At 44.5% G+C, this 12,886-nt stretch overlaps 1 protein-coding gene across 1 annotated transcript in view; it reads left to right on the top strand.

The window, feature by feature from the left end:
• Positions 1-3,179: 3,179 nt before the first annotated feature.
• The window catches only part of etfdh (electron transfer flavoprotein dehydrogenase), a gene marked incomplete at its 3' end in the record, with an annotated part of 30,780 nt that continues 21,073 nt past the window's right edge, over positions 3,180-12,886 (top strand). The window contains exons 1-4 of the mRNA XM_080501796.1: positions 3,180-3,382; positions 6,742-6,885; positions 8,391-8,620; positions 8,844-8,925. Of these exons, the coding sequence (XP_080357922.1) occupies positions 3,349-3,382; positions 6,742-6,885; positions 8,391-8,620; positions 8,844-8,925 (490 nt within the window). The 5' untranslated portion in view covers positions 3,180-3,348. The remainder of the gene's footprint in view (positions 3,383-6,741; positions 6,886-8,390; positions 8,621-8,843; positions 8,926-12,886) is intronic.

Genomic DNA, 12,886 nt, shown 5'->3' with positions numbered 1-12,886 from the left:
GGAGTTCGCCCAACCAGTCCACATGTGTTTTGTGGATCTGGAGAAGGCGTTCGACCGCGTCCCCCGAGATGTCCTGTGGGGGGTGCTCCGGGAGTACGGAGTCCGGGGTCCCTTGTTGAGGGCTGTTCGGTCCTTGTATTCCCGGAGCAGGAGTCTGGTTCGCATTGCCGGCAGTAAGTCGGACCTGTTCCCTGTGCACGTTGGCCTCCGGCAGGGGTGTCCTTTATCACCGGTTCTGTTCATCGCATATATGGACAGAATTTCTAGGCACAGCCGGGGGCCGGAGGGGGTCCAGCTTGGGGACCACAGAATCTCATCTCTGCTATTTGTGGATGATGTGGTTCTGTTGGCCCCATCAAGCCTGGATCTCCAGCGTGCACTGACACGGTTCGCAGCCGAGTGTGAAGCAGCTGGGATGAGGATCAGCACCTCTAAATCCGAGGCCATGGTTCTCGACCGGAAAAAGGTGGCTTGCCCCCTCCAGGTCGGTGGAGTGCCCTTGTCCCAAGTGGAGGAGTTCAAGTATCTTGGGGTCTTGTTCACGAGTGGGGGAAAGATGGAGCGTGAGATCGACAGGCGGATCGGTGCAGCGTCTGCAGTCATGCGGACGTTGTATCGGTCCGTCGTGGTGAAGAAGGAGCTGAGCCAAAAAGCGAAGCTCTCGATTTACCGGTCGATCTTCGTTCCTACCCTCACCTATGGTCATGGACTATGGGTCATGACCGAAAGAACGAGATCCCGGATACAAGCGGCTGAAATGAGCTTCCTCTGTAGGGTGGCTGGGCGAACCCTTAGAGATAGGGTGAGGAGCTCAGCCACCAGGGAGGAGCTTGGAGTAGAGCCGCTGCTCCTCCACATCGAGAGGAGCCAGCTGAGGTGGCTCGGGCATCTATTTCAGATGCCCCCCGGACGCCTCCCGAGGGAGGTGTTCCGGGCATGTCCCTCCGGTAGGAGGCCTCGGGGCAGACCCAGGACACGCTGGAGGGACTATGTCTCTCGGCTGGCCTGGGAACGCCTTGGGGTGCCACCGGAGGAGCTGGAGGAAGTGTCTGGGGCGAGGGAAGTCTGGGCAACTCTGCTCAGACTGCTGCCTCCGCGACCTGGCCCCGGATAAAGCGGTAGACAATGGATGGATGGATGGATGGACCATTCCAGAAGGTGTCTGATGGACACCAGCTACCAGATGGACAAATTCTTCAAAAGTAGATTAATGGACTTGTTGGAGTTAACATTTTGTGTTTCATTGTAAATATATAAACACTTGTTTCTTTTTATGGTTTGAAAAACATTTTATTTATTTATTTTCGACATTTCAACACTGTATATGTGCATAGGCCTACAATGTTTAGGCCTGGAAAAGACATCAATGACATTCATTCATGTGAATCTTACACCAAAGTGGGTCAAACATTTCCAACAGGAGAAACATTGTGAGTCTCCACAGTTCTTTAACATGCAGGAGTGGCATTGCACTTATACTAGCTAAGTCTCTGCATCACTGAACACTTCTATGTTCATCACACCGAGGTTGCAGGAGAGTGTGCACGGGACAGCAATTGATATTTTGAATCAACATCTGATATATAGCCCCGTTTTCACCGCACAAAAAGTACCTGCCTAGACCGGTCTAAACCGCTCCGGTTCGCGTGTCACGACAGGAATGCAGTCTAAACCGCTCCAGACCGCTCCAAAGGCGACCGCTTTTCCGCTCCCCTTCCGTTGGGGTACCAGGACCATGGAACGGGTCTGAGTTTGAGCTGCTGTCTCCTGATTGGTCAGTGATTTACTACACGCCCTCAATATGTTAATGCACCGGCTGAATCCTCTGCTGTCAGTGTGGTCAGCTGTGCTCTGGTTGTTGTTTTTTTTTCCTTTTCTTTTCTTTGCTGCTCAACTTTAGTGTTTGTGGTGAAAGAGCGACTTGAGGCAGGGGGAGACCGGGGGGAGGGACTTTGCATCACGTTGGAGTTTTCTGTTTGCAGCATAGCGCTCGCCGTGGCGTGGATGTGCGTCCAGGACACGGGAGTCTGGAGCTTTCGTCTCCGGCGCTGATCGTGCTCCGGCAGCTCCGCTTCCCAGAGGCGGTCAGCGTTCTGTTCAACCGCGGTCAGTGGCGCTTTATCGCGGGGACGGACCGCGGAAGCCATGAAAAGGAGCTCGGAGCTCGGCGCCTCCAGCGATCAGCGCCGGAGTGGAGAGCCTCCTGCATTTGAGCAGAAAGCTCAGACTCCCGTGTCTGTGCCTCAGCCAACCGAGGGGAACGTTCTGGCCACTTGCCCCACAACCCAGCGCTCGAGTGCGGGGCACGTCGCCCCAAGTCGCCGGCAAGTGGCCGGAGCACTCGCTCTCTCACAACAAACACGGAAGTTGTGCTGCAGCTCTCCGCTGCAAAAAATGACTGCTGCAAAAAGTAACTTTTTTTTTTTCCGCTGCAAAAAATAACAGTGCAAAGTGGAGAATTTAAACAACAACAGAGGATTCAAAAGATCTACATCTCATTTCTGTTATAATGTCACATTTCTGCGGAGCTCATAAGCCCCGCCCACTTTTCACGCTCTTCTCTGCAGTGGGGACACGACCCAAAATCTTGGTCGGGGTCTCTATTCTGTACTGCTCTGCTCAGTCCCGGCACTTGTGTGCGGTGGGACCGGGGCTATTTGATGACAAGAATTACCTGTTAAATATAACATTGTCACATTATGTAAATTCTAAGCAATTATATTATATACTGCAAAGCTGTCAAACTCCATCAAAAGTGTCATGTAAAATTCAAAATTTTACGTTATGTGAGTTACCACAATTAATACAAAATAACCCCCTCAAAATGCTCAGAATTCATATATTGGACAACTACATTTCTATGGCTACTCGGGGGCTTGAGTGTCTTTTTGAGCTGCATAGGTTATCTCACATTTAAGGACCTTGTATTTAATATAGAGTGGGGAATGGTTATTAAACATTGTTTACTTCATAAAATGGTATTTTATAGGACATCACAATACGCCCCGTCAACTTTCACACTGTGCCCTAGATGGAGCAGCGTCGCCGCATTACCAGATTCATAAACCTCTCTGTCCATGAACTCACTGCATCTGTGACCGAGCAGATCGTTTACAGATCTACACTTGCGCAGTTACAGCTCGTGAACGGTGCCGCGCCGCGCAGCTTTTGGCCCTCCTTAATGTCAGTGTTATGAGACGTGTTTTTTCGGGGGTGTTTTAGTATTTGCTGTGCCAGTCGGGCAGGTTACACAAGCCTGGCAATAGCGGGAGGAAAGGACCCTTTCTTTTGGGGCTTTTTGGAAAAAGACACCTCGCTGTTGGCTCGTGAGTGTGCACGAGCTGATTCATGATGTTTCCAGCGAGCAGATACTCAGGTCGAGGTAAGTAGTTGTTAGCATGTTCGCTCGCTTTAAATTTGACGTTTTTAACTCGTACAGCATTAACAGCTTCTGTGCCTATATTGAAAAGCACTCCGGTAGTCATTTCTCCTTGTTTATTTCCAGCTGTTGTATAAATGTTCCTCTTAGCATGAGCTAACTCGAGTGAGCCTGAAGCTAATATGTAGGTTGAAGGTGAACCGCTGCAGACGCCAGTGTCCTTGGTTTGGCCTATTTCTGCATTTAATCCGCCTTAAACACTTTTAACTCACTTGGGAGATACTCTTCGTTATTTTGGTGGTTTAAGCAGTTATCTGAGAACGTTTATTAGCTTAGATCCAGTCAAATCTACAGCAGCTGTTTCTGCTCTACTTTTAACTTCAATTCAACTTTTTCCAGACAAAATGACCTATTCTAATACTTTCCTGTTTCTGCCAGACTTGTAGTGGTTCACTGATAGTTAATGTGTTGGGCTGAGCCTCCAGACAAGTTATTATCACTGCCAGAGGCCTGACGTTAAAAAAATAAATAAAAAGTTGCATTTTTTGTACTGAGTTAATTTTAAATATCCATTATGACTAACAATAAAACATCTTACAGCCTCGGTCTACATTTTCTGCTGTCTAAATATGTTGACGTTTACCCATCTCTTTAAAATGGTATTTTTGATGCATTGCATCTGATTTTCTCTTAGTGGCCATTTGAAATCAGAGTTTTAAAGTAGATTTCATGCATGATTTTCCTCAAAGATTTCTATTGATTAAAACAAATTTGAGAACAATTAGGAATGATCATGTCATGGCCTCAGCTTACCCTTGATTTTTGAACATGAATATGTTCAATATACTTGAAATAACCCAAAGCTCTGATTTAACCTCATGATTACTTTGTAGAATAGAAATGCTTTATTAATCCCTGAGGGAAATTCTTTGCAACATTGCTCCACTCACTATGAATAGAAGTTAAAATATCAATGGGACAGAATAAAATTACATTAGCAGTATTATATGTAAATATATATACAGGGCTAAACAGTGACTAGTATACGCATAGAATCTTTTTTTAATAAACATTGGCTCGACACATCTGTTTTTGTATTTTCCTGTAGTTTCAACCACGTGCTTTAGAATTAGAAAAATGTTTATTCCAGTGTGTTTTGCCTCCTTGTTCTGAATCTTTTCCTTGCAGTTTGTTTACACCATCGGTGCATTTGTGCAGTGTTCATGTAAAACTTGTGCAGGTTTTCAAACATACACCCAAACATTCCAATGGTCGTCTTTATTGTTTTTTATATTATTTAATTCATTCATTACAGGCATTGACATTTCAAATGTGTGCAATCACATTTGTGCGTAGACGTAGCTTTATCTATGTATTGTACACACACACACACACACACACACACACACACACACACACACACACACACACACACACACACACACACACACACACACACACACACACACACACACACACACACACATATTCAGATTCAGACAACTTTATTTATCCCACAAGGCAGGGCTTGACCTCTCCTGAAGTAAAACCACACACCTTCAGTTTCTACACTCTCCTGAAGTAAAACCACACACCTTCAGTTTCTACACTCTCCTGAAGTAAAACCACACACCTTCAGTTTCTACACTCTCCTGAAGTAAAACCACACACCTTCAGTTTCTACACTCTCCTGAAGTAAAACCACACACCTTCAGTTTCTACACTCTCCTGAAGTAAAACCACACACCTTCAGTTTCTACACTCTCCTGAAGTAAAACCACACACCTTCAGTTTCTACACTCTCCTTAAGTAAAACCACACACCTTCAGTCTCTACACTCTCCTGAAGTAAAACCACACACCTTCCTGAAGTTAAACTCGAGTGAGCACTGCTGCTTCGGGACATTCAGAGGCATTAAACCACTCGTAGCCTCCTGTTCACCTCACACAACCATGCTAGCGTTCCACGAAGCTCATGTTAGCTTCCAAACTTATTTACACTGTGACGGGAGAAACTTGCAGCCAGTAATAATGCAAAACGTTATCACAGCCAATCATAATGCGCAACGTCATCAGCAAATGCGAGTTCAAGCCCTGCCCCGGACAGATCTGGGAACTCGGACAGATCTGGTACCGATGCTGGAACTGAAGAATTCAAAGTGGCGGATGACGAGGAGTTTCCTCAATGACGTAATTCAACAGATTTCCGAGGAATTACGCGACGCTATCCAATCAAAATGCATGTTTTCCAGATAAGAGGGCGCATCACTGACCAGAATGGGGAACACGAATCGAGAGGAAAATAGCGGCCACAATCGGCGTAAAGGGTTTCCCCACACGATCATCACGTTCACACAAGAATCACGTGATCGCGCCCTGTGGTGGCGTGATCCGTTGGTGATACAAAGTGATTTTTGCTGGTAAAGTGTCAAAATATCGCAAAAAACCACTAGCCCGTTCAGACAAGTTGGGTAGATGATTCACTCTCCCGATCAAAGCTTTTACTAGCCCGGATGTTCGGGCAAGCCTTAATGTCCAGCCTTGCCACAAGGGGCAATTCATTTGTAGTTCCCAGTTGTACATTTGCATGTATGTATTGGTCATCACTCATTCAATCTGTCGAATTAGAAAGTGCCAGGGAAATGTCAGAACACAAATCAATAAAACCAGAAAGAGAAGCATCTTACAAGACGGCACAACACAAGGCAGTGAAATAGTAAGAACAGTAATAAAAGCTGATAAATAAGACAAGAGTAATGCCATTCAATACATTTATGCTCATTGAGATTTAAACCATTTTTTTGATTTATTTCCATATATAGTTTCCTTATTGACAATATAACTAAATGTACATTTTATAAAAATAAATTCAGTCAAGATAGATGCTCTATATTTGGGAATACAGAATTTATATAGTAAGACAATAGTTTATTCTTTTATTTAGACATGTTTTATTTAGACAATAAAACAACACAAACAATCAACAAATATAATGGAGAACAAACAAACAAAACAAAAAAGTAGCAGATAACTAAAATGCTCAATAGTAAACCTTTTCCAGATAGGTCTGGTGAAATATGTGCAATATCTGCGAGTTTAATACATGTCATCCATTTCTGGTGAGTCATGAAGTTTTAATCCAGCTTTGTCTCCAGTGTGTGAATGCTGCTGAGCAGTACGAGCTTTAACGAGTGCCACTCTCAGTGAATAATAAGGTGAAAAGTGAGCTTGGCTGACCACGCACACTTTTATTTGCAGTTACAAGATAATCCATTCCCACTGTGTGTCCAGTCTGCAGCTTGTTTGCTGGTATTCCCGCCTGATTAAACCGGCTCTGACTGCAGACTGTTGTCCTTCCTGCAGCCCACAGATGCATCCGGGCCTTTAAAGGCGTGGCCCCTCAGCTGTACACCACGCTGCCCCGGAGGGCTCGCTCCTCTGCCGCCACGCCGCCCATCACCACACACTACACCATCCATCCTCGAGACAAAGACCCACGATGGGAAGGTGACAGACCAGTTGTGTAGAGTGTCTTCACTTAATGAACGTTCGTTCACTGTGTGTGTGACTTTATGGCTGATCCACTTCCTCATTAGTCTCCATATGAGATGATTCAACATGACCTGGCTTCATATACAACTGTCAGTATTTATTCTACTTACAGATTGGTAATAAAAGACTCAATGCTTTTATCTAAGGTGAAAGTAGTTTTAAACACATCTTGTTATCTTATTTTTCAGACTTGTTTTTCAAGACTTTTTATTAGAAATGTGCCAATACCACTTTTTTTTAACTGTATAAGTAAGATTCAAGTACTTATTAAATGCCATAAAGTCAATACACAAACAATACATAGAGGCTAGAGGTCGACGCTACGTCACCTCCAACAGCCTTGAGGCGCCATTCTAGGACTGCGTCTACAGTACACATAGCGCAGTGCGTAGTATCTATGTATGCACTGCGCTATGTGTATTGTAGGCTGTAGTCTGAGCTCTCTGTTCACGAGTGTATCAGCCATACTTCGAGTGAACAGTATTCTAGAAAATACTTCTTGTTGTTCCCTCCGTTTCAAGTTGTGTCCACATGCTAAAATCTTCAGGTTTGTGACAACACAGTCATAATGGCTCTTTTAAATGAAGATGGAATTGATCACAGCTTGTAGTAGAAGACTTGAGTCCTTTCTCAACATCAATGTGATTTAATTTAAGGAATACTTTTTGAGTAGTTTTGAGTAACCGTTGCACAAAAAGAAGACAGCAGAAAGATCAGACTGATGGCAAAGATTTGAATGTGCTACCATCAGCTTGTCTCTTCAGTCTATCAACATGTAAAAACGTCTTTTGTGTACATTTATCAACTGCTACTGGTCTTTAGACGCAATAATTCTTTATTTCTCTCAACATTAGCAAATTAGCATTGTTGGTCTGCTCAATAGGTGTATATAAGTTGTTGTATATCCGTGTCGTAGGACCGCTGTCAGTGTTAGCTATGTGTTACTGCTCGCTGTACCTCAGATTCCCCCTCGCTAATAATAAAACTCACTATGACTCATCTTCTGTCCGAGGCGGTTGGAGCGGCACGGTGTGCGACGGCTTAATTGTCTTCCCCAATGAGACACTGACAGGGATTTGTTGTTATTGAGAAAAAAGGGAAAGCAGTTTTGTTCAGACCATGTTTCAAGATGGCCTCATTACCCATAATCCGTCCTGTGCTCACTAATGACAGGATGCACTCCGTCCTTGTTTCTCTCAATTAACACACTTGTTCCACAGAGAGACAGGCATGAGGAAAACACTACAACGCTTACAGTAAGCATGTGTTCACACTAAGGTATGGAAGAATCACAGCTTGTGGGTTGTTTTGTTTTTTTTGTACCTAAATAATAAATTAGGTTGAAGTTTACATTCATTATTCCCTCAGAAGATGTCCAGTAGAATCAAAGGGCTGCCTGCATGTTCAGTGTTCAGCACATCTCATGGAGTCCGTCTCTCCATCTTTTCACCTGCTTCCAGGCGTGGAGATGGAGCGGTTCGCCGATGAGGCGGACGTGGTGATCGTCGGCGGAGGCCCGGCCGGACTCTCGGCGGCCATCCGTCTGAAGCAGCTCGCTAACGAACAGGAGAAGGAGCTGCGGGTGTGCCTGGTGGAGAAAGCCTCTCAGGTCGGAGCTCACACTCTGTCTGGAGCCTGTCTGGAGCCCAGCGCTCTCAGCGAGCTCTTTCCGGATTGGAAGGAACGGGGAGTAAGTGTCTGCTCCATGTTTGTCTGGCTGGTTACATGTTGTTTCACATTGTGTAAAGAAATCACATGTGACTGCACAGACATGCCAGATATACAGGTATTCAATGAATAGATTATTTATATTCATGAATATAAATAATCTATTCATTGAATATTTCAAATGTACTTTTATATTTATGACATGGATATATTCAGTATAAAGACTATATGTTTTCTTACTTCAGGCTCCTCTGAATACTCCAGTGACTGAAGATGTGTTCAGCATTTTAACAGAGAAACACAGAATCCCAGTCCCCATGTTGCCAGGTAAAAGTCCTCCCTTCCAGGTACAACTCATGTACTGGATTTGTCCAAATACACCACGACAGGCCTCCATGCTGCTGTGATGCAGAATTCTGCGTAACACCGAGAGCTCAATGTGACATAATGGCACTTTTCCAAACACACCCAATCTTCTGATTATCAGTGTTTTTCTTCTGTTATATACCCGAAAGTATTGTTGTGATGCAGTGCTGATGGTCTGATAGACATACAGTGGGTACAGAAAGTATTCAGACCCCCTTAAAGTTTCTCACTCTTTGTTAAATTGCAGCCATTTGCTAAAATCCTTTAAGTTCATTTTTTTTCCTTTTAATGTACACACAGCACCCCATATTGACAGAAAAACACAGAATTGTAGACATTTTTACAGATGTATTAAAAAAGAAAAACTGAAATATCACATGGCCATAAGTATTCAGACCCTTTGCTGTGACACTTGTATATTTACCTCAGGTACTGTCCATTTCTTCTGATCATCCATGAGATGGTTCTACACCTTCATTGGAGTCCAGCTGTGTTTAATTCTAATGATTGGACTTGATTAAGGAAGCCACACACCTGTCTATATAAGACCTTACAGCTCACAGTGCATGTCAGAGCAGATGAGAATCATGAGGTGGAAGGAACTGCCTGAAGAGCTCAGAGACAGAATTGTGGCAAGGCACAGATCTGGCCATGGATACCAAAACATTTCTGCTGCACTTAAAGTTCCCAAGAGCACAGTGGCCTCCATAATCCTTAAATGGAAGACGTATGGGATGACAAGAACTCTTCCAAGAGCTGGCCGTCCAACCAAACTGAGCAATCGGGGGAGAAGAGCCTTGGTGAGAGAGGTAAAGAAGAACCCAAAGATCACAGTGGCTGAACTCCAGAGATGCAGTGAGGAGATGGGAGAAAGTTCAAGAAGGTCAACCATCACTGCAGCCCTCCACCAGTCAGGGCTTTATGGCAGAGTGGCCTGACGGAAGCCTCTCCTCAGAGTAAGACACATGAAAGCCTGCATAGAATTTGCCAAAAAACACATGAAGGACTCCCAGACTATGATAAATAAGATTCTCTGGTCTGATGAGACAAAGATAGAACTTTTTGGCCTTAATTCTAAGCGGTATGTGTGGAGAACCAGGCACCGCTCATCACCTGCCCAACACCATCCCTACAGTCAAGTGTGGTGGTGGGAGCTTCATGCTGTGGGGGTGTTTTGCAGCTGCAGGGACAGGACGACTGGTTGCAATTGAAGGAAAGATGAATGCGGCCAAGTACAGAGATATCCTGGACGAAAACCTTTTCCAGAGTGCTCAGGACCTCAGACTGGGCCGACGGTTCATCTTCCAACAAGACAATGACCCCAAGCACACAGCTAAAATGACGAAGGAGTGGCTAGGGAACAACTCTGTGACGGTTCTTGACTGGCCCAGCCAGAGCCCTGACTTGAACCCAATGGAGCATCTCTGGAGAGACCTGAAAATGGCTGTCCACCAACGTTCACCATCCAACCTGACAGAACTGGAGAGGATCTGCAAGGAGGAATGGCAGAGGATCCCCAAATCCAGGTGTGAAAAACTAGTTGCATCATTCCCAAGAAGACTCACGGCTGTATTGGCTCAAAAGGGTGCTTCCACTCAATACTGAGCAAAGGGTCTGAATACTTATGGCCATGTGATATTTCAGTTTTTCTTTTTTAATAAATCTGTAAAAATGTCTACAATTCTGTGTTTTTCTGTCAATATGGGGTGCTGTGTTGAGGAAAAAAATGAACTTAAATGATTTTAGCACATGGCTGCAATTTAACAGAGTAAAAAATTTAAGGGGGTCTGAATACTTTCCGTACCCACTGTACGTGTTATATTTATCTATAAGTACATGGTACTGTTGGAGGAGCTAGTCTGGATTATGCACGAGAAAAGATGCATAACGACATTTTAAGCAGTAGCATGCAGTTGTGTTTTAGTCATGGCCAGCAGTTAACCCCCGCCCCCCCGGTCCACTTTGCGGCCACACACATTATGTCCTACAGTAAATACACAATCTGAATCCAATGTAAGGCCACGACTATGCATCAGTACTTAATCCACACCAACATGACAGCTGATCAACAACCACAACACAACAAGACTCCACTGTGCAGCTTCACCATCACATCATTCTCCAGTGTTTCCAACAGGTTTACACACGACTGTCATGCTTGCACACTTTGTCTGTGTGCACCATTGCATGGGAAACACCACTTTATAATCAAAAACACCAAATGCCAACAGCAGCACCAATCTAATCCAGAGAAAGGAAAAGGAAAAGAAGAAAAAAAAGAGCACTCACCCGTCATTTGCACCATCACTTGTAGATTAAATCCATCCTGCTGTAAAATGCTGCACAAAGCTGGTCTGAGTTAGCTCAGTTAGCTTTCCGCTGTCGGTCTTCTTCTACTCACAACTAAAAAAGTTCCCCAAAGCAGGTCCTCTATCGTATCTTGATGTTAAATCAGTCTCCATCCCTCCAGAGTAGCAGACAATAACAGAGTCATCGCCTCCTGCCCATGAGCCAATCAGTCAAGCTCATTTCAATGACCACACCCAGACCAGCACTAGAAACTCTGCTGGTCCTAAAGCGTTCTGTCAATAACACATCAACATCTGATTGGCTGATGATACTGTCACTCAACATTTTAACCCAGTAGCAGCGTCCAGCTTCCGGTCTTCTGAATAAAGTTGCTAAAGTCACTATTTGATTCCAGACACAGAGTTCAGAATCACTTTTTAATTATTTAAAAAAAAAAGAAAAATAATTTTTGATAGGGGTAGCAGAGCTTGCAGTGCTGCCCCGACAGCACAATACTGGATTTAAAGGCCTAGTGAAATGTAAAACACTACTTTGCAAAAAACGATAGTTGGGGTTCTACTTCTCAGGTTTCTCTGACTCTGCTCCACCACTGTTGTCGTATAACAAAGTTATTTGAATTTTGAATCTCCAGCCGAGGAAGTCGGGGGAATCCTTCTTCGTGGGCGTGACGTCAGGAGTTGTGCAGATCTCCATCTGTTGGGTTTATATCGGCTTGTTTCCCTCTTAAATATCCAAGTTTTAACAGTGTTTTGAAGTTATAGTCGGCGTTTTATGAGCCTTGAGAAAGATTGAGCCTGGAAGAGACCAGAGAGGAGAAAAGGAGCACGGGCGGCGGTAGTGGCTAGCCGTTAGCTCGGGCGGCTAGTAGACGATCAAGTAATACCTGGACTCATCTTCGGTGATTCTGTGCAGTCAGAAAAGCTCTTGGACGTGTTGGATACAGGAAGCCGGTCGTTCTGCCAAAAGTCAGGAGCCTCAAAGGTGAAAAGTGGCGGCTGCTGAGGCGAGGAGACGAGGACGAATGGAGGACGAAGCGTCTTCTGCTTCCTCAAACATGTTCCAGACGGGGTCACCGATGGCAGAACCACCTTCTGTGTCTTCTTCATCAATCACTGGGTTTGAAATGATGATGATGAAATCTGGTTCAATTCAGCCTCTTCGTGGTCAAAACTCTGATCCTCCATAATGTAAACACAACTTGGGCGTGTGCACAACTCGTGATGTCACTCTGTTATTGTCAGAAGCTCCGCCCAGCAGAGGAAATAGCGCCGTTTATCAGCTATTTTCTCTCGGATTGCCATGTTTTAACATTTTACCCTTGGGCCAGTTAGCATAAAAAGGATCCTTGAATCAATAGCCAGAGTGTTTTGGAAGTCTAATTTTCATTTCACTAGGACTTTAAGAGATGTGTCTGCATTGTAGAAGTCATATCCAAGATGAGTAGATATATTTCTACCTGAAATAAGACTCGTCATGTTTTATCATGCTGGATCATCATCACACCACCTAAGAAAACTACTACGGCTAACTGCTTGTTTAGTCCTCATGGTTTATTACTGAAGTCAATGCTGTTTGTGCAAGAGTCATCACAGAAGTTGACCCATGAAGTCTT

The sequence above is a fragment of the Blennius ocellaris genome, assembly GCF_963422515.1.
Source record: "Blennius ocellaris genome assembly, chromosome: 9".
Classification (NCBI taxonomy): domain Eukaryota; kingdom Metazoa; phylum Chordata; class Actinopteri; order Blenniiformes; family Blenniidae; genus Blennius; species Blennius ocellaris.
This window is presented reverse-complemented; position numbering and strand designations above follow the sequence as displayed.